Source organism: Peromyscus californicus, unplaced genomic scaffold (genome assembly GCF_007827085.1).
Source record: "Peromyscus californicus insignis strain IS unplaced genomic scaffold, ASM782708v3 Scaffold_7__1_contigs__length_154581171, whole genome shotgun sequence".
NCBI lineage: Eukaryota > Metazoa > Chordata > Mammalia > Rodentia > Cricetidae > Peromyscus > Peromyscus californicus.
Window position 1 is genome coordinate 109,734,602 of NW_026294595.1, and position 19,784 is coordinate 109,754,385.

The 19,784-nt window shown below is 38.3% G+C and overlaps 1 protein-coding gene across 2 annotated transcripts in view; it reads left to right on the forward strand.

The window, feature by feature from the left end:
- Plcb1 (phospholipase C beta 1) overlaps window positions 1-19,784 on the forward strand; it is a 714,140-nt gene that overhangs the window by 220,869 nt on the left and 473,487 nt on the right. For both annotated transcript variants that reach the window (XM_052724082.1, XM_052724081.1), the window contains exon 3: window positions 2,493-2,561. In XM_052724082.1, coding sequence (XP_052580042.1) covers window positions 2,493-2,561 — 69 coding nt within the window. The remainder of the gene's footprint in view (window positions 1-2,492; window positions 2,562-19,784) is intronic.

The window sequence follows — 19,784 nt, forward strand, 5'->3', positions numbered from 1 at the left end:
CCAGGAACTGCAAGGGTTTTGAGGTATCTCCTTTAAAAGAGAGTGATTGGGTTATTTGCCAAGTGCCTCAAAATGAACAATCTACTTTTGCATTTTGTGATAGAATCCTCACTAATCGTCTATGCTTTGCAGGCATTCCATAAACAGTGTTCAGGTGAATTGATGAAGAGCATTTGCTCTTGAACAGATTTCCCTAATCAACCACTCTCCAGAGTGAAAGCAGTTTGCCTGAGGCTTGAGACCCATTGAGGAAGTCATAACCCCCAAGCACTGCTGCTGGTCTCTCCCTTTCCTTACATTGCAGTTCTGAATTCTTCTGTGATAAACCTTCACTCTGTTCCCTGTCTCTCAGATCTCACACTGTTCCTTTCCTTTAGATTAAACTTCTGCAGGCTTTATTGGGAACCCCCTGCTCTCTTCTGGGCAAAGTGGTCATTACTGTGGAAAAGAAGAAAATGTGGGCATGGGCTCAAACTTTGTCAAATTTGGTTGTGCGTTATTTCTCCAGGATAGATCCATGATGCAATTGTCTAAGCCAAACATTGAATGTCAAATCGATAGCACACTTTTCTAACGCTCATGAGGTACTTTCAGTATTGTGAGTGAAGGGACCTAGGAGAAAAATCCATGTTAGTATCCTTCAAGGTCCTTTTGCCTGGTTCCCACATGGCACTCTAAATGGTATGGGAAGATTTCCACAGGTCAGTAACAGTGAAGAGTAGGCCAAGAAATCCACTGAGATGGGGAAAGGAAACTTCCAATATGGAATGAGCATGAGTAGAAACCTCCTCCATCTAATCTTCACTCCATCTCTAAGAGAGGAAGTCAAAAAAGAGTGTTCTCTTTGACCTGGTATGGATTTGTATGCAGTGGAGGGATTTGGTATCCAAGTAGACTCTGTACTCATTCCTTAGAAAAGTGATCAAACTGTTTTGGATGAGACATTCAGAATTGGAAGGTACCTGTCAGAAAAAGCTCCCTGAGAGTATTAGTATTCTTGACTATCTTGTGCAAATTATGTAGAGAGTTTGTTGTCAGAGGAATCGCTGTATAGTGTCCTTTCTGGGAGAGGGGGGCTAGATGGCTGCATCCCATTGACTCTTGAAGGGGAAGTAGTTGTTGAATCTTTGCAACCCCTTTAAGGGTGTTCTCTTCATTGTATCACTGTGCTCTTTGGCTGGTATGCATATGCTACAAACCTTATGATTACCATCCAACAAGTAGACTTTCAAGGATTCCGACCCTCTGGTGCTGTCTTCCATGACTTATTTTCATATATTCACCACTGAATCCTATGGGACACTGAAGGTCACCCATGCAGATCCCTTGTTGTGCTGCCACCGTGTTTACATCTTTGCTAGTCTTTGCTCCTGGATTTTTCTTGATCTTCCTCCCTCCTACTTCGCTCAACGTGCATGGACTATGGCTCTAAGTATCAGAAGACAATGAATATCTTAGATTCATCTCAAACCCCTGGGCCATTTTTATCTGGAATATTTCTCCCCCTGCACTCTCCAATTGTCAGGAACCTACTTTATACTTCCCCAAGGCAAATGATTCCTCAATGTGTACTTAGGGGAAAAAATCCTCTTTTCTCACTTCTCAGAGCAGTTAACTTTAAGAGTGGCATTAACATACTCTTCCTTGTCTTATACACATTTGTTACTTTATGTTCCTTCCCCTGCTTGATGGCACTCCAGAAAAGCAATCATGTATGCATGTTTCTTGTGTCCTGGAGTAACGTATATATAATAGTTGTTTGAATAATGAATAAGTTCGGTTATGAATATGTAAAAGGGTAGTGGTGTGAGATTTGTGGTCAAAGGTTGGCAACAGAATTTGGTGTGTGTGTCCATATATTGTCCAGATGCATTAGGTGTGAGTGAGCTGATGGGAGCAACTCCTCTTACTGGCCTCTCTAATCTTCTCTTTGATTTCTCCCACACCCCACCTACATTCAGTGACCCCAGGATTACTTTTCAATAGCAGAACAAAGAGACTGGGTTTCTCTTGATTTAAGAATTGGTTTAGAGTGGCAATTATCAACCTGTGTCGAATATCAGATATCCTGCCTATCAGATATTTACATTATGATTCGTAACAGTTGCAAAATTACAGTTATGAAGTATCAATGAAATAATTTTATGGTTGGGAGTCACCACAACATGTGGAATTATATTAAAGGGTCATAGCATTAGAAATGTTGAGAACACTGGCTTATTGGATGTAGATTTAAGGATGTAAACTGTGGGCTTAATTTGTCTAAGATGCTTTAACAAATATATTGGAGTACATACTAAATTGAGCAGTCAGCAGTTGATTTTTTGTTTTCTTCCTGATTCAATGAGACATAATATGGAGGGGTAGCCTGTTGCAGATAACTTCTCAGGCAAATCTCCAGATGGCAGTATCCTTTAAAGTGGTGTCAATGACATAAAACAAAGAGGAATGATCTGGGTGGTTTCTTAACAATTTCCCATTTTGCCTTCCAGGAGACAGAGCTGTTAGATCTCAGCCTTGTCAAGGATGCCAGGTGTGGGAAGCATGCCAAAGCTCCCAAGGTAGGAAGCAGAGTCTGGGCCTGCACCAGCTGCTACTTTGATTCTTTATCTGTGTCAAGATATCAATTAATTGCCCCAGTTAAAAGTTCTGGTGTTGTAAACGTTGTAAAACACAACAGCCAGTGTGCCCTACTCGCTCACTTGAACTTTCATTAAAAGATGGAAACAATGGGTGAGGATATGGGTGGTGTAATGCAGGTGTTTGCTTATTACTCTGTTATTTTACTTTTATCTGAAGAAAAAGGTAGACATATGAAATGCCAAAGAAGTTACAGATTAAGCATCTATAATTAGAAATTCCAAAATACTGTAAATTCTGAGTGGAAAATTCCATAATGATCAATGATATGCCTTGGTCACTAAAAGTGCACTTTCAGGCAATGTATATGAGGTATGTATGAATTTCGTGTTTAGACCTGGGTCATATTAACAAGACATCTGAATACATATATGCCGATGTTTCAAAGTTTTAAAATCTGAAGCACTCTTATCCCAAGTATTTTGAGTAAGGTATACTTTACCTCTGTCAGTTAATGCAAAATGCCCAAGATGTTTTTGAGAGCACTTTCAAAATGTCACCTAATTCAGAACTATTAGTAAACATATGTTTTTTTAACTTACATTTGTCATAATTCACATTCTTCCTAGTAAACAGGGATGATATGAAGCAAAAAATGCTGTACAATTAAAACAACTTTGCCCATAAAGGCAAAAGTTAATTCTTCACATTAGGACCAAGGACGCTTGGGGATATGTTAAGTGCGATGTCATTGGTTTGGCTTTGCAGCAAGTTTTCTGAGTGTACTATTCAAGTGCTGGATGAAGAAAATGTGTCTTTTAACTTATCCTGGTTGGTAGAGTGCACTGTCTTGTCATCAAAACTGAAAACTCTTTGTTACTGGATTTAATATTTAACACATTAAGTACTTTATTTCTGGCAGAGACAGTGTATCAGTGAAGCAGCAAGAGAAGGGGAGTTGCCATTTACGAGCTTAAACCAGCAATTTTCTTTTTTTAGTGTCTTCCCACAACTGTTGTTTTAGCCTCTAAAAGTCAAAATAGTTTCTTGAACGTTCGGAATGATCTGTTACTTTGGAGGTGCAGAGAAAAAGTCAGCTGCAATATTTTTTTCCCCACAGACATCCTGCAGCCGTAGGTTGGTGCTAACAGAGTCTGGCATGGAGCAAACACCAGCTGCTGGGGGTAGCTGAATGGGTTAAATTGGTTGACTAGAAAATGTGAAAAATAATGTTTAGAAAGAAAAAAATCAGAAATGTTTGCAAGAAGGCTTCTAAACGTGTTTCAGGTGAAACCAGTTAACCATTTAGATTTCTCTTCCCATACAGGGAATTTCAGTGGCTTGGTCTTTGCACTTCATGTCAAGCATCTTGGAATTAGTAATTTGTTGATGATACAGAATGATTCCCAGTTTGCGGTTAGCAAAGAATCTTTTCCTCTTCAAACAATGTTTCAGTCAGCTTTCATGTAAGCCTGTTAGCTCCATGTATAATATCAATAACTTAGCAGTGAAACTTGCCTTTTAACCCAGGATTATTGACCTTACCTGATATCTGTACTAGCTGAGGGCAGTTGTACACCTCACCCCGCCTGACTGCTTCTCCTCCGCCACCACTGGTTTTTCCCAGACCCCACTGCTTCTCAAGCATCAGGAGTCAAAGCCAGTTCCACGGGGGCCTCTTGGAAAGTGGCAAGCGGGAACGGGTCTCTTTCACTAGCTTATCAGTGAGTGCTTGGTTTATGGATGCGGTTTGATAAATGTTTATTGAATGTTGATAAACGATAGAAGTGGCATCTGCACTGTGTTCAGCTGATAAACTATGATTAGATCTCAAAGTGCCTCCCTTGAGGAAGTGCTTTTGAAATCCAGGATACTGGGCTTGTCTCTTTCTGCTAACACTGTCTTGGAAAGAAGGGTTGCTTTCTCTGTGGGCCATTCTCTTTCTGTGTTGTTTTCTCTGAGCCTTACTCTGCATTAACATTTCCGGAGTTGGTTCTGTTCTTTTTACCTGTATGACCTTTCTGAGACCTACTTACTCCTCATAGGCTGTTAATAGGTACTTAATAGGAATGTTTCAAGGAGGCAATGAAATAATTCATTAACAAACTGCACAGGAGATTTCAAATTTAACTTCTCATGAAATCATCTGGGAAACTAATAAAAAAATGTTGTTGCTTGTTTCTCACCCCCCATAAAGTTTGGATCCTGAGAATCTGATGGTTACAGATGATGTGTGGCTTCAGGGCGCTGAAACACAAATCTGCAGCAGAATATGGGTGTCACTGCTTTAATGTGCTGATGGCACTGCCATCTTACCAAAAAAATTAGTGGTACTGAAGACAGAACCAAGGACTTCATGCTTGTCAAGCTCTATACTGAGTTATTCCCTAACCCTTCCTCCCAACATTTTTTAAAAAATATTATTTTAAAATTTCAGATCTGATTTCCAGGAAGTTAATTTTCATCTCATTTTCTTAAATTGGGAAAGTTTAAATGTCAAGAGTGATCAGAGTAGGAGTCTTGTTAAAGGAGCTTTGTGGATCCACAGGCAACGTAGGCGACTGTGTCGATGAAAAGATTCCTTAACGTGACAAAGATGACCTCAGCTCAACCTAGACAAATACAAATATAACTTATTTAAAATGTTTGGAGTCTTATTCTGTCTGATTATGCCATGCGGTTTATGGCATCAAGGACCAGGTACCTATTTTTCTTGCTGAGCCTGGCTTCCGTCTCCATCTCCTTCATCAGGTCTCCGACACAGTGACACCCTCAACAGCTGTTGGCTGACAATAGGGCAAGGGGGTATAGATGGAGAAGAGTTGTTCTCTAAATCCTTCAGGAATAAGTCCAGTAGGACACCTTGTTGAACAAGGTGTGTGGCCTGAGGTGGATGGCAGCTTTATTGGTTAGAGACCATTAAGAATGCTGGGATTAAAGGCCAGGTGTGGTGGCAGATAGCTTTAATCCCACCACTCAGGAGGAAGGGCAGGCAGATCTCTGAGTTTGAGGCCAGCCTGGTCTATAGAGTGAGTTCCAGGACAGCCTGGGCTACATAATGAGACCCTTTCTCAAAAAAATAAAAAAGAAAGAAGAAGGAGAGAGAGGAGGAGGTGGTGGAGGAGGAGGAGGAGGAGGAGGAGGAGGAGGAGGAGGAGAAGAAGAAGAAGAAGAAGAAGAAGAAGAAGAAGAAGAAGAAGAAGAAGAAGAAGAAGAAGAAGAAAGAAGAATAGGAGGTAGAAGAAAGGGAGGAGGAGGAACAGGAACAGGAACAGGAAAATAAATGCTGGGATAAGGTTTTCAGAACTTAAAATAGGAAATTCAAAACAAAAAGTAGAAAAAAATATAGTGAAAGGTTTACAAAGTAGAACACTATTGAAGTGATGGGATACGCAGTGATCCTAGCACTTGGGAGACTGAGGTGGAGGGTCACAAGCCTGGGCCCAGACCGGGCTACACAGCACCATGACCCTGTGTAAATAAACAAACAACAACAAAACACCAGGGGTGGACATAAAAGCATAAAATGGCACAGAGGCAGACTCATGAAAAACAGCAAACTAAAAGGGGAACAGTTTCAGCATTAGACTTTCTGTAGAAGCTTCTAGATCAGAATAAAGGTACCTGTGGAGTAGATGTTTATCAACATCCTAAGGCACCCTGCAGACAGTTATCTATGTATTTGTATTGCCTTTGTTTTTCCCAGCATCTTGTTACATAAAAATTCAACACTGGGCTGAGAATGAACTGTTTTCTGTCCCTGCTGTGATTTGAAATGGCATTTATAGGAAATGGAGAAGGCGATGTGATGCCCTGCTAATGAACTTAAGTGTCGACTTCCAGCATCGTACATAGAGTGAAATCTGTTCTTCTGTATACAGCTTTTGTTCAAGTCACTGGTTTTGAAATTTCTCATTGGAGTGACTTTGGAAGACTTTATAATCTAAATGTAAAAAACAGAAGGCACCTTACTTATATCTTTAACTCTAAAATGCATTGCTCTCTCCTTCCTTTGCCCTTTTCCTCTGCCCCACCACCAACTTACAAGGCACTGTGGCCTATACATTTGCCTTATGCTGTTCGTAGCCACTCTGTGGGCTGATTTCAAAAGGATCTCTGTTCTCAGACAGTGTCACTGTGGTGTCAGATCTATTAGTAGTTCTTGACCCAGCAGATTAGTTCAATGGCTGGTGTCCAGCATTAATTGAACTAGACTTGACTAGAATTAAAAACATCAGCCTTGTATGAGGCTGCTTCTTTCATGGAATATTTTTGTGTACATTAAGTACATCTTCTGGGTCATGCAGCAAAGTATATATTTTTTCTAGAAGGCCATTCGAGAAAGATTAAAAGGTGCTAATGCAAAGAGATGACATCCCCACTGTCATGATCCTTAGAATGAAGCAAGTCAGTAGACATGCTGAAAAGGAGATCAATTAGAGAAGAGCAGCTCCTATCTCCTGTGCCAGCTGTGACACTGATGAGCTTAAAGAAGGTGTGCCTTCCTTCCTCTGGGCCTCACTTCTCCTCATCTGTGCAATGGGCCTGTGGTGGATGTCTGGTTTTAGGGGTATAATTTCTGCTAGCCTTTGATTCCAAATTTTAAATGAGGTAATTAATCATAGTCACGTGCTTCATATTGTGGATTCTAGAATTGGTATCCAGCAAATTGACATAACCTAAAACTTCTTGCCTTGGACATGGCTAATCAGGTGAAAGTAAAGGGGAAAAAAAAGCCAAGTGCTAAATTCATGACTGTTAGAGGATGCAAACAAAAGGAAAATAATATTTTTTTCAACTTAAGACATTTTGCTTTATTGTAAATACAACTAAGACAGTTCAGGTAGGATTGGCTTTTCTGGTTTCTTATTGGGACATAAAGCTAAGTAAAACTCATTAGACTCTGTCCAAAGGTGAGAGTCCTTATGGGGAGGAGAAATTTATTTTGCTGTTCAGAATGGCATGTGCCTGCAGCTCAATGCAGGCAGGGGTCTCAGTTTGCTAACAGGTTGGTAGATGCATTGCTAAGAGAGGGATGTATGTGTGTGTGGCATATGCAGGTAAGGGTCCCAGGTTGCCAAGTGCCTTACTGGAAGATGGGTGGGCGCATAGTCTAAAGAAGAGCTATACCAGTACTCCTGAAATTGTTCTGAACAATAGAAACAAAATAATATTAATGTTAAGTTTTACACATGACTTTATATATGGCTTCTTAAAAGTAATTCTATTCCCAGCAACCACATGGTGACTCACAACCATCTGTAACGAGATCTGGTGCCCTCTTCTGGCCTGCAGTCATACATGCTGTATACATAATAAATAAATAAATCTAAAAAAAAAGTAATTCTAAATTGAATTTCAACTTGCAGGAAGCAACATCACAGTTACAAAGACCTCCCAACTTTAGACTGTGCACACCTCTAGGCTGTCTATATTCAGTGACACATACAGCAATATCTTTGAGAAACATTGCTGTGACTTTTCTTCTGAACTTTACTTTCTGTAAAGGGAACTGCTTTACACACTAACCTAGCAGCCAGGTCCTTTGATTTGTAGAGGGCAATTTATTTCAGATCTGTAATGTTGATTTAAATATGGATGCTTTGTAAACATCTAGGTTAATAATTAAGTTCTAAATTATATATAGTATCACCAGAATCCCATGAGGCATATTAGAGTAAAATTAAATTTTAAAAATTGATTTACCTTTGCCTTTTTAATCTCTATGTAGTAAATGATGCTTCTATGATTATTAGTTTTTCAAATTCATTCTGTAGGGTTTGGCAAGGAGTTGGTGATTTCTGGCGGGCACAAACCTAGGTTCTAGGAAAAACCAGGAGTGAACAAACGGGACAGACAGCTCTGGCCCTGTGTAACTTCTGTTTGGGGATGATGGTGCTCAAAAAGCGGGCCTTCAAGAAAAGAACTGAAACCCCAGAGTTCTGTGTTGGCTGACTTTCTATGGGGAAGCATTTCTACCCTGAAGGACTTCATGTCATCAGCCTGATGTCAATGAATGGAGAGTGGTGGTATAAAGCATGCCATGGCCTCTAGCCCTCTGAACACATTCCATAATGTCATAGTGTGTGAGGAAGAGATGACTGATAAATCCCCCTGAGAAGAATAAGCAAGGAGAGGAAACTATAGGCCATGAGCTATAGGGAGGCTTTCTGTTTTATGCAGCTGTTATAGAGTAAGCTCTCTTGATGAAACAAGAATTTAATGAGGGCCAGAATTGGGTGAATGACCACAGGCAGAGCATCCAGGGAGAGGGCCCTGCAAAAACAAAGCCTCCCAATGGGGCATGTACATAGCATGTTTGAACAACGACAAATGTCGGTTGAACTACAGTGGGTTTCAAGCCTGAGACCATGCCAGTGGCTTGAGATAATGCTATTGTAAGTAAAGAGACATAGCGTCTTCTGAGCAGGATAGAATCAGAGTCTCTGAAGGCAATGTGTGCTGTGTTGAGAATAGACTTCAGAACATGAAGGAAGAAGCAACGGAGACTGACTGGCAGCTGCAGACAGCCTGGAGAATAATGATGGTGACTTGCGGTCAAGATGGTAGCTGCTGAGGTGTGAAAAATGTGGTAGCATCTAAATATGAATTAACAATGGGAACATGGGATTTATTAAAGTGTTAGATGAGAAAGGAAGAATTCAAAAACAACTATAAATATTTTGACCTGGGAAACTAGAATAATTGATTTGCTATGTTTTGAGATAGGAAAAAAAAGGAAAAGAATCCATCTTAAAATGGAAAAATCTGTAGTTTGGTTTTGAATAATTAAATAGTTGTATTGTCTGTCAAACTTCTAATATGATGAAGACTCAAAGTGAGTTCAAAGGAGATATTGGCCCTGGAAATAAAACTTTGGGTGTTTAAAGCTTGGGTGAGGTATCCTGATGAGTGTGTATAAAAGAAGACACTAAGGCTAGAGAGATGGCTCTGTAGATAAGTGATTGTTCTGCAAGCATAGAATTTTAGTTTGGATGTCCACTTCACTATGAAAAGTTCCAGGCATGGTTGGGCTTGTCTAGAACCACAGAATTGAGAAGCAGAGACATGTGGAGCCTGAGAGCCCATTTGCCAACTACCCTAGCCAAAATGGCAAGCTGCTGGACCTTATCTCAAGGCAATAAGGCAGAGAGCAGAGGAAGAGATGCTGAAATCCTGTTCCAACATCCACATGTTCACTCATGGGCAAAGGCTCCTGCACACTTCCATGTACTATGCCCCCATATGACACAACACACACACACACACACACACACACACACACACACACACACACACACACACACGACACAAAATACACAGATATACAGAGAGAGTGTGTGGGGTGAGAGAGAAGAAAGTCTCAACTGCATCCTGATATCCATGACATGTAGATTTTGATGAGTTTGTGAAGAACCAGCACAAAAGCCTTCCAACAGTACTTCAATGAGTTGAAAGCAGAAACTCAAGCAAGCAGACACTTATTTCCCAGTGTCTCTCTAAGATGAATGGATATATGAAAATGTAGCATATGCTTCAATATTGAGTTTTAGTTAGTCTTGAAGGGGCTTAAATTGTAACATGCACTACAACACAAACAAACTTTGAAGATACTTTTCTAAATAAAATAATATATAAATATTATTATATATAAATAATGTAAATATAAATAATATCTAAATATATAAAAGGACAAATGAGGGATGATTCCATTCAGATGTCAGGTATTCAGATTACACATTCAGAGAGTAAAATAATGGATGTCAGGGCTGTGAGGAGGGAAAGGGAAAATATTGTTACTTAGTTGAGAGCTTAGTTTGAGAAGATGGAAGAGCCTCATGGGTGTATGATGATGATTGCTGTACCACAGTATGTGTTTTCACTGACTTTGTGAATCAGCTTGGTGTATTTCACCAGAATAAAAGAGACGGTCAGTAAGGACAAAGGAAATAACAGAAGAGAGCATCCAAGTCCCTCAAAATGCATTTAGCAAAGAGAAGGCAAGCAGGGGTGGGGGAGGGTCAAGTGGTATTTCTTCTTAACCTTTTATTTTCCTACTGAAACTTCCTATTGAGGATTACACTGCACATTCTTTCAAAATTTCCCTGCATCATAAACATATCTTGCTAGTGGGATTGTTTATTTAAGGGTTGTCAAATCCCAACTAGCCCGTCATAGGATTTGGATGCCAACACAGGAATCTCATAATGAGCTGTTATTTGGGTGTTCTACAACAGTGGTTTCAATGAATCATCTATGAGGTTTGGAGCTGAAATGAGAACTTTATTCATTGCCCCTTTCGGTGACTATCAGTGAATTTCCTGACTTTGTCCAGATTTATCATTGCATGAAACTGCCGACATAAAATCTGATGTAGATACTTGTGGGCTAGAAAGAAAGAAAAGAATGCTAGATGCAACAAAATCAAAGGTTTCCTCATTTTCTTCCGACTGCTAATGGGATCAACCTCTGGCCCTTATTCTTGGCATCAACTGTTTCTTAATTCACCTCACATGTTGCCAGAGCTTTTTCGGAATTGTTTTTGGTCACTCTGTTTCCATAAATGTGTTTATGTTTTTGACTAATGAAAGCAAAATAGAGCTAAAATTTCTCAGAACTTGTGTGAGTGTGTGTGTGTGTGGGGGGTGTTGACAGCTATTCACATTTATCTTTAAATGTAAATTATATGGCACGGTTCCTTTTTATGTTCATTAAATTCCATATATGTCAGTAGTTTCCTTGGAAACAGAAACCTTTATATAACTTTAGTAGCAAAAACATTAGGATGCTGGGGTTGGGCAGAGTGGGTGCCTATTTGTACTTGAAATCCTTTACATGTTCTTTACCCTCAAGGACAGTCAATAGTGGACAGGAAAAGACACCAAAAGTGACCATTAAGGTACAGCTCATTTTCTCTAATGGCTGGAAGCTTTTACTTTCTCTAAAGTTTTTTTTCAGATGCGCTGTCTTTGCTGGGTGGGATCTTAGACTAAATTCCCTTCTTTGAGGAGATGTTAGTATGATTCTTATCAAAAGTTAAATTTGAGTGTTTGAGCAATGCTCACATTACTCAGTGTATGTGCAAATCCATTTTAAAATACAGTGAACTGAAAATGTCATTTTGATGTTCTGATTTTTTTTATTACGACAGATATCTTAACTGTCTTCCTATCTAACAGTCTTTGAGACACTTAATTACAGAAGAATGAAGGGAGGGAGACACAGGAATTAAAGGACATGGCAACAAAGAACATGTGTGTCCTGGTTCCCAGCATTGAAAGCAGTGTTAGCAGGAATTTAGTTGAAGCCCAGGTGTTTACCAAAGGCCATGAATCTTGATAATTGTGCTTTTGTCTTATGAGATCTCAGTCCATATCCAGCAAGTTCAATCTGTAGAGGTGCAGGGTAGAATTCAGCAAACACTTCTCAATTTTAATCCTTTCAAATGAAAAATTATGCCATCTTGTGGTTTTCACTGTTAATAATTTTAAAAAAGTAATTCTACCCACTGACCTACACTATAAAGCAGGGCTTCTAATTATGGATTCTAATATAAAGATATGAGAAGTACTTGGGGAGCTTTTAAAATCTCGATGCGTAGTCCACACCCAAATCAATTAAAGTACAATGTGTGGTGTGGATTCACACACCATCTTTCCTCTGAAGCTCCCTGGAGTTTCCCTGGTGTTCAGTCAAGTTAGAGAAGCATTTCTGTATGTGAAAGGCACCAGCTTAAATAGGTAGTCCCTCTTTTGAAGATAGTGATTTCAGAATTATGATATAGAAATGCACTGGAAATTTTCCTAGACTCTTTCAATATAGACCTCTTTAAACTTGACCACTGTTCTCAATTAAGAAAAAGAAGTATGTTCTACGGCTTCATCTCCTCCGACTACACTGTAGGATATATGGTTTAAGACTTCAATATGTGGATTTTGAGGAGGGCATAACACAGCTAAAAGAAATATTTCCTCTCAGTATTCTTAAGACCAGGTTTCTGACTTACTTCTATAAAGAGTAATTCTGATCTAATAAAGATCAGTGTTCTGTTTTCCTTATAATCAATGTGATCATCAAAATGAATAAGACCTTACAGTTGAAATCATTTTTTAAATCCATGTTATTGCAATTCTGAGTGGCTTTATGGAAAACATATTGTTTTACAAATTTTTGTACCTAGAGAAACCAACATATGTCTTCATGCACTGTAAACACATACTGGAGAGTAGCTACCATGGTCCAAACTCTCGGGTGAGACAGCAGTGTGCCAAAGATAATTGCAAGTTATATAACCTAGCATGTCATTTTCTATATATGAGACTCAGTTTCCTTGTCTGGAATTCAAGCTTAATCTCTGTGTGTATCTCATCCAGGTGCTGTAGGCACCCAAGAATAAAGTTCATAGAAAGGACTCAATGCAACTGTGACTTCACTGTGTATGTGAAATATAATTTATCATTATTAATATATATTAAGTCTATAAAATGTGTAGGCAAAAGCATGTTAAAGTTAGGAAATTATCTTGTGTATTGTAGAATTTCATGTCCCACTTTGGTTTCCTTCTGACTGAGATTTTTATACCTTTGTAGCTCTCTTAGTTAAACCTACCTTCAAAAGTCTATTTGTGAGCTTGAACTGACCATCCCCTGTCACCAGGCAAGACTTCCAGTGGAGGGACAGGGACATCAACCCAGCCACAAACCATTCAGCCTACAACTTGTATTGCCTACAAGATGTGCGGGGGCAAAAATGGTGCAGAAATTGTGAGAGTGACCCACTGAAGACTGGCCCAGCTGGAGGCCCATACTCTGAGAGAGAGCTTACTCCTGAGGGCTAGGTCCTAGAGGCAGGATATCCCAGAGACCAAGGATTGAACCAAACATGACTGGGGAAAAAAGTCTACTTGTAATATATTAACTATGAAAAATGAACATGAAGTCAGGTTATCTCTGTAGCCAGCCACCTACCCCTAGAGAACCATTGTTTCAATCCTATTTATTATACTAAAATTTACACATCTTATTTAGAAAACTGTCCCAATTTGCCAACGATTTAATAGATTTTTCTCAACCATCAAAATAATTTTAAAGCAATTTGTTTCCAGTTAAGAGTATGTTGGCATTTCCCCCTTGCATTCTGAAACCATTAAAGCAAAATGCAGAGCACTGTTTTGAAATGAAATAGCAAGGTTTGGAGTCAGAAAGCCCTAGATTCAAGCCTCAGTGCACAGATTGTTTGAGAGTTCCCCAGAATTTTCTTTGGTTTGCCTGGAATGAGAATAGCAGCTGGATGGAGTTGTCTGATGAGTTCAACCATGGTGAGTAACAAAACCCACATTATGATTGGCTTTAGGAACTTGTTTATTGCTACTCACCTCTCTACCTGCCCAAGATCTCTTACTGGTGTATCCTTCCCTATTAGTAAGACTAATAGGTAAGTATGCATATGCATATAGATTCCTTGTGCTACCTCCACTTGGGAGATTAGATTCTAAAGGAATTTGACATAAACTCTGATGAAGCAATACAGGAATGCTAATTGACAGATGACTTAACAGATGAAAGAGTTTATAATGGGAGTGTTTCATGAAAATACAGAGCTTGTCCTTACCCTTCCTGACTGGCATTAGGACTCAGAGGTAGACAGCACAGTGCTGGTTTGCAAGGGCTGTGGGTACTGAGATTGGGATATTGTGTCTTCTCAAAGTTTCCTGTTGACACTTAACATACTAAGAAGAGATAAGGTCATGTGGGTTCCTTTCTCATAAATGACTTATGGTCCTTTTTAAAATAGCCTTCACAAAGGTTTCCACCTTTCCCCCATTTTATCATGTGAGCACGTAACATTCAAAGTGTTGTTTACAGCAGAGAGCAGGCTTCATGAGACATGGATCTCCTGCCAGGTATCCCCCTCCAGTATAGTGAGAATCAAGTATCTATTACTCATAACACTCCCAGCCTGAGAAATTCTGTTGTCACAGCATAGATGATTGAAGACACTGGATTTGAACTTCTAATGTTCAGTTGATGGAATGACATTAGAGGAGTCCTGTCATCATTTAAGGGCCTCATATTCCATATTTCAGTATGAAGGAGATGTGCAAGATAATCTTCAGGGGATGGTATTTATATTCACCGCAGACTTTCAGAATTAAATGGTGTACAAACAAAAATTATTTTGCAGTTATAATATGTGATGCAGTAGTAATATCTGTGAGGCACCTTGGAGGAATGGGAGGGTAGGTGGAGGGTTATTCTGAAGATTCAAAAATTCCTTCCATTTGTCATCATTCTGTTTTGTTTATGAGTTATTTCCCCCAAAAGGCTTATATATTGAAAATTTGGCCCAAGTACAGTGTTCAGAGGTTGGGCTTTGGAAAGTGATTGGCTCTTGAAGGCTTTGTCTTCATCAGTGGATTAATCCACTGATAGATTCATATTTAGAGAACTCTGCAAGGTGATACAAACATTGTAAAGCTGTCACCGAGGATGTTCCCTTTGAGGTAATATCTTGAAACGATCTCTGTCACCTTTCCATTTTAGAAGGTCACGAAGTAAGTGACATTGGCCAAATGTACTCTGGCCACCATGAGATTTTCTTTAGCTCAGACTTACAGGAATGGGTCCAGTGTACCTTAGATTGAAAACACTGAAGCTGTAAGCCTGATTAAATATTTCTTCACTTAAAGTTGTTTTTCTTTGTTATTTGCCATGGTGATGAAAAGTGTTTGTCCTCATAATCGGACATATACTAGATTAAAGATGATTCAGAATTTGTTATTCCTGTTCAAAAAAGTGTTTGCCAAAAATGAGTTTTCTTTTAGAAACGTTAATTGAAATTGACTTTCATTATCTTTAGTTGAAATTAAGTATGCTAGTCATTTTGCAAATTTATGAATTATATTGTTTTCATCCTTTAGTACCTTTATGTGAATTGCATAAGGCTTTTTAATGTGTCATGAGTTAAGACACATACAATGGTCTGGGAAATCAAACAACTGTTATTTGTTTCTGAATTGTCACACCATCTAAAGCAGGAGTTAATGAGTAAGCACATTATTTTTAGAGCATCTGAAACATTTTTCTGTATGAATCACTTCCTTGTATATTGTTTGAAAATTAAAACTTATTTAGAAACCATCATCTACAAACTTTTACTTGAAAATATGGATGGATACTATATAAAAATCTAAATGAAGTTCATTTAATATCCTTCCTCCCTCCCTTTCTCCTCCCTTCTCTCTCTCTCTCTCTCTCTCTCTCTCTCTCTCTCTCTCTCTCTCTCTCTCTCTCTCTCTTTCTCTCTCTCTCTCTCTCTCACACACACACACACACAAGTGTGTGAAATGAGTAAAGAAGGAAAACACAATTTTATGTTTACACATTTTTAAAGAAACAATGCTTGAAATAAACTCTCCACAGAGACTATTAAATAGGAATAGTGCTTACGATATCAAAATAAAAGGAAGTGCTTGAGCATGTATTTTTGTGAGTTAGTGTTTGATAGACCATTGAGAAAGTTTGTTAAGGAATGAATTATATCACAACAAACTAGATATAATATTTAATTTTCAGGTTAGTTGTGCAAAATTTCATGGTTTGAGATGATGATGCTTCAGTCAAATAATTTATTTGAAGGATACTGTAGAGCATTTGAAATACTGTAGAAATGTGACAAGAGCCCTTATCACTTTCCATTTTTAAAAGAGTTGTTGTTCTAGTTTAAAAAATATTTTTTAAATATAGAAAGTCATAAGAGATTTAGTTTCTGCTCTGTAATGTTTTACTGATATGCAACTGCCATATTTGAGTTGAATTCTTTCAAGTAAATTATTTGAAATGTTCCAAAATCTAGATATTCATCAAGTTTCTTTTAATCAAGTCTCTTCATTGATCTGCATTTAGTTTAACAGTGCTCATGCTCAATTCAAGATTAAAAATTGAAAAATTATGTAGCCATAAAAGAAAACAATATATTGAGCTGAACTATGCCTGGGTGTTTAGACTGAGCACGTTTCTTAGGCAATAGAATGTTAGACAATAAATCATGTATTTATCATAAAGCTTTAGAGGAAGTAGGGAGCCTGAAGTTCAGGGGTGTGCTCCTGGAGTGTTGGGAGGCTCTTTGCCCCAGTTAATAAGGTGAGATTAAATTAAATTTAGATTGATTCTAAAGCAGAAACTCATCTGTGAGGGATCCAAGTCAATTCAAAATAGTTCTTTTTATCTTAACAAAATAATTACTTGAGTAGCATTTCTTGGATTAGTTGCCTGTGGCAAACAATTCATGCACTATTAATCCTAGCCCTACTTGAGAGTAGCGCTAGGATTATAGATCTTTGGCACTGAACAACTTCTGGCTGTATGACTAAGAAGATGAAAATTAATTATTCCAGTGGCCATTCCTGAGTTATTGCTTCAGTCTCAAATATGGGAACTTGTCCAAAGGACAGTTAAATACAAGTCGGGAAAGTGACAGGGAGAATTCTGCCTTTCATTTTGTCAATGTCCAAAGCTACAGCTGCTACCAAAAAAAAAATCCTTTCCAAGAAAAAAAGGAAAGATGAATCAGTTGCTTTAGATGCTGAATAAATCCAGATAGGCCATCATTTGTTTGCTTCTTAAAAGAGCTTACACTGCTTAACTCCATGTGTCTTTCACCTAACTAGGCACAGTAAGCATCGCCATGATTCTAAATATTTTACATATTCATCAGGGTTTTTTTTCCCAAGTAATAATCTGTTGATCTCAAATTATATTAAGTATTTATTATTCATTGACATTTGAACTGTTAGAAAACACTCTTTGTTATATTTGATGTTATTAGAAATTCTGGACCTAATGTCTATTTAATCGCCTTTGATATTATTTCCATAAATTATAGTGCAGGCTGTGGGATAGTAAGTCGAAATTGGTTGAGTTTAACTCATTGTCTCAATGATCTTTCTCCTTATTTCTCCCTGCATGCACATAATTCATTTGTAGTGATAAATCTGTTTTCTACCTTGACATAGTTACTTGTTAATTATATTCTATGTGAAATACTTCCATAGCATAAGCAGCTAGAGAGAACTCAGAGTTTCTTTGTGGATCTCTTTATCCATTAGGAACATTTTTACTAGATTGGTGTGTTGCAAGGTCATCAAAATTAATCTATTTCCTGAGAAGTTATACTATTAATTAGCTATTTGTTTGGGTCCTTTTAATTATATTTACATTCAATTTTAAGGCTTAAATTCTTTATTCCTTTTATTAACTTTACATTTTGAAGAGGAAAACTATGCACTTGACTCAAAATTCAAAATCATGTGAATGAAAATGGTCATTCATTTCTTTTGTTCATTTCCTATTCACCTCTGGCTTTGTCTCACCACATTTGTCTTTGCAAACACAAGAGGTAATTCACATAGGGATCTAGTTTTCTAGGGACAGGTGATACAAAGCCCATCTTTTCCCAGTGATCTGTGATACCAGTTTCTTTCAAAATAGATAAAATCTATCCTTGTCATTCTCACGTAAGATTAAGTTTTTTACTCTATGCCATAACACTTTCTGTTCTTTTATTTTCAAGGTTATTTTACACATCTTATGTTTTGCCTGTGTGTGTATCTATGACAATATTAGATCCACTGAGGCCAGAAGAGGGCATTAGATCCCCAGGTGCTGGAAATGCAGCTAGTTGTAAATTGTCATGTGAGTGCTGGGAATTGAACCCAGGTCCTCTGAAACTGCAGCCCGTGCTCTTGAATGCTGAGCTGTCTCTCCAGCTCCCTCTACTATTTTGTTTGTTTCTTCGAGACAGGGCTTCTCTGTGTATCCCTGGCTGGCCTAGAACTCAATATGTTGACCAGGCTGGCCTCAAACTCCCAGAGATCCACCTGCTGCAGTTTACAAATGCTGGGATGAGAGGTGTGCACCATCACACCTGACTGCTGCTTGTATCTTTTATGATGTGTAAGGCTGCAACTGAAAAAGAAATGTCTTCCTTTACATAGGCAGAGGTCCAACTTCAGGACAAATTCCTGGAACTGTTTGTTTTGCTAACATGTCCTTCATAGAATTTTGCTGTTTTCTTTCCTCTTTTTTTTTTTAATTTTTAAAACTCTAATTCCATTCTTAATGTCACATTTTCACAAATGACCTTAATTCCCATCCAGTCCAGAAGTGTAAGTTTTTCTGTAACGTACTTTTATCCTCTTAAGCCCCCACCCCACAAAAAAAAAAAAAAAAAGAATTTCACCAGGACTTTTCCAGTGTCAACCTAGCTATCTTGTCTCTAACAGTAGTGCTAAGAAGTTATTTATGGTGGTGATGGTGTGGCTCTTTTCCATTTTTGAATTGTCTCTGTACATGCCTGTGACACTGTAATATAACTGTTTCAAGCTCTGTAGCTTATGTATGTAACACATCCAATCAAGGACTCTAAAACTCACTCGAGTTGGTGATTTTGTGGCTTTAAAAGCTTTTTATTCAGTGATCCTAAAGGAATTAATGGGCTTTAGCAAGTTATTTGTATCTAATGGACATACACAAATGTAAGACATGCTAAGAAAATGAAGTGACATTCTAAAAATATGTTGTTTATTAGAATTTCAGGTTTAGCTAGGCATGCTGTATTCATCTGGTCACCCACTCTAGAGAACAGCCCTGTCTACTCTCTGCAGTAGTGAAGGATCACTGACTGCTATGCCTGAGACTAACTGTGCTTTGGCTTGCAAAGTGGGTGGAGCCAATTGTCCTAAAATGATTTTGTTACCGAATGATCTTGAATCCTGAATCTTGAAATGTCGGCATGCATGTGGAAGAGAGAGGCTGCATTTCTGGTTATAGGTGGGAGTTTGGTGCCTGTTTTCAACAGTGGGTTCATGGTTTTATAAAACCTAGTAGATCTAGAAATGTGACAATAAAATATATTTGCACAGTCATACTTGAAGTGGGGAATGGTCTACATAAGAATCAAGTATAGTTCCATATCACATTCAAGACAAGTGGAATGTGTGGGGCTATGTGGCATAGGCTTACAAGACACCAGTCCTTGTGAAGCAGACAGTTCAAGGCCACTCTCAGTTTATAGAGCAAGACAAAAATTAGATAAATAGATAGATAGATAGATAGATAGATAGATAGATAGATAGATAGATAGATAATGTAGATATATGAAAACAGATACTTTCTCAACTCTAGTCACTGGTGTTCAAGTTACCC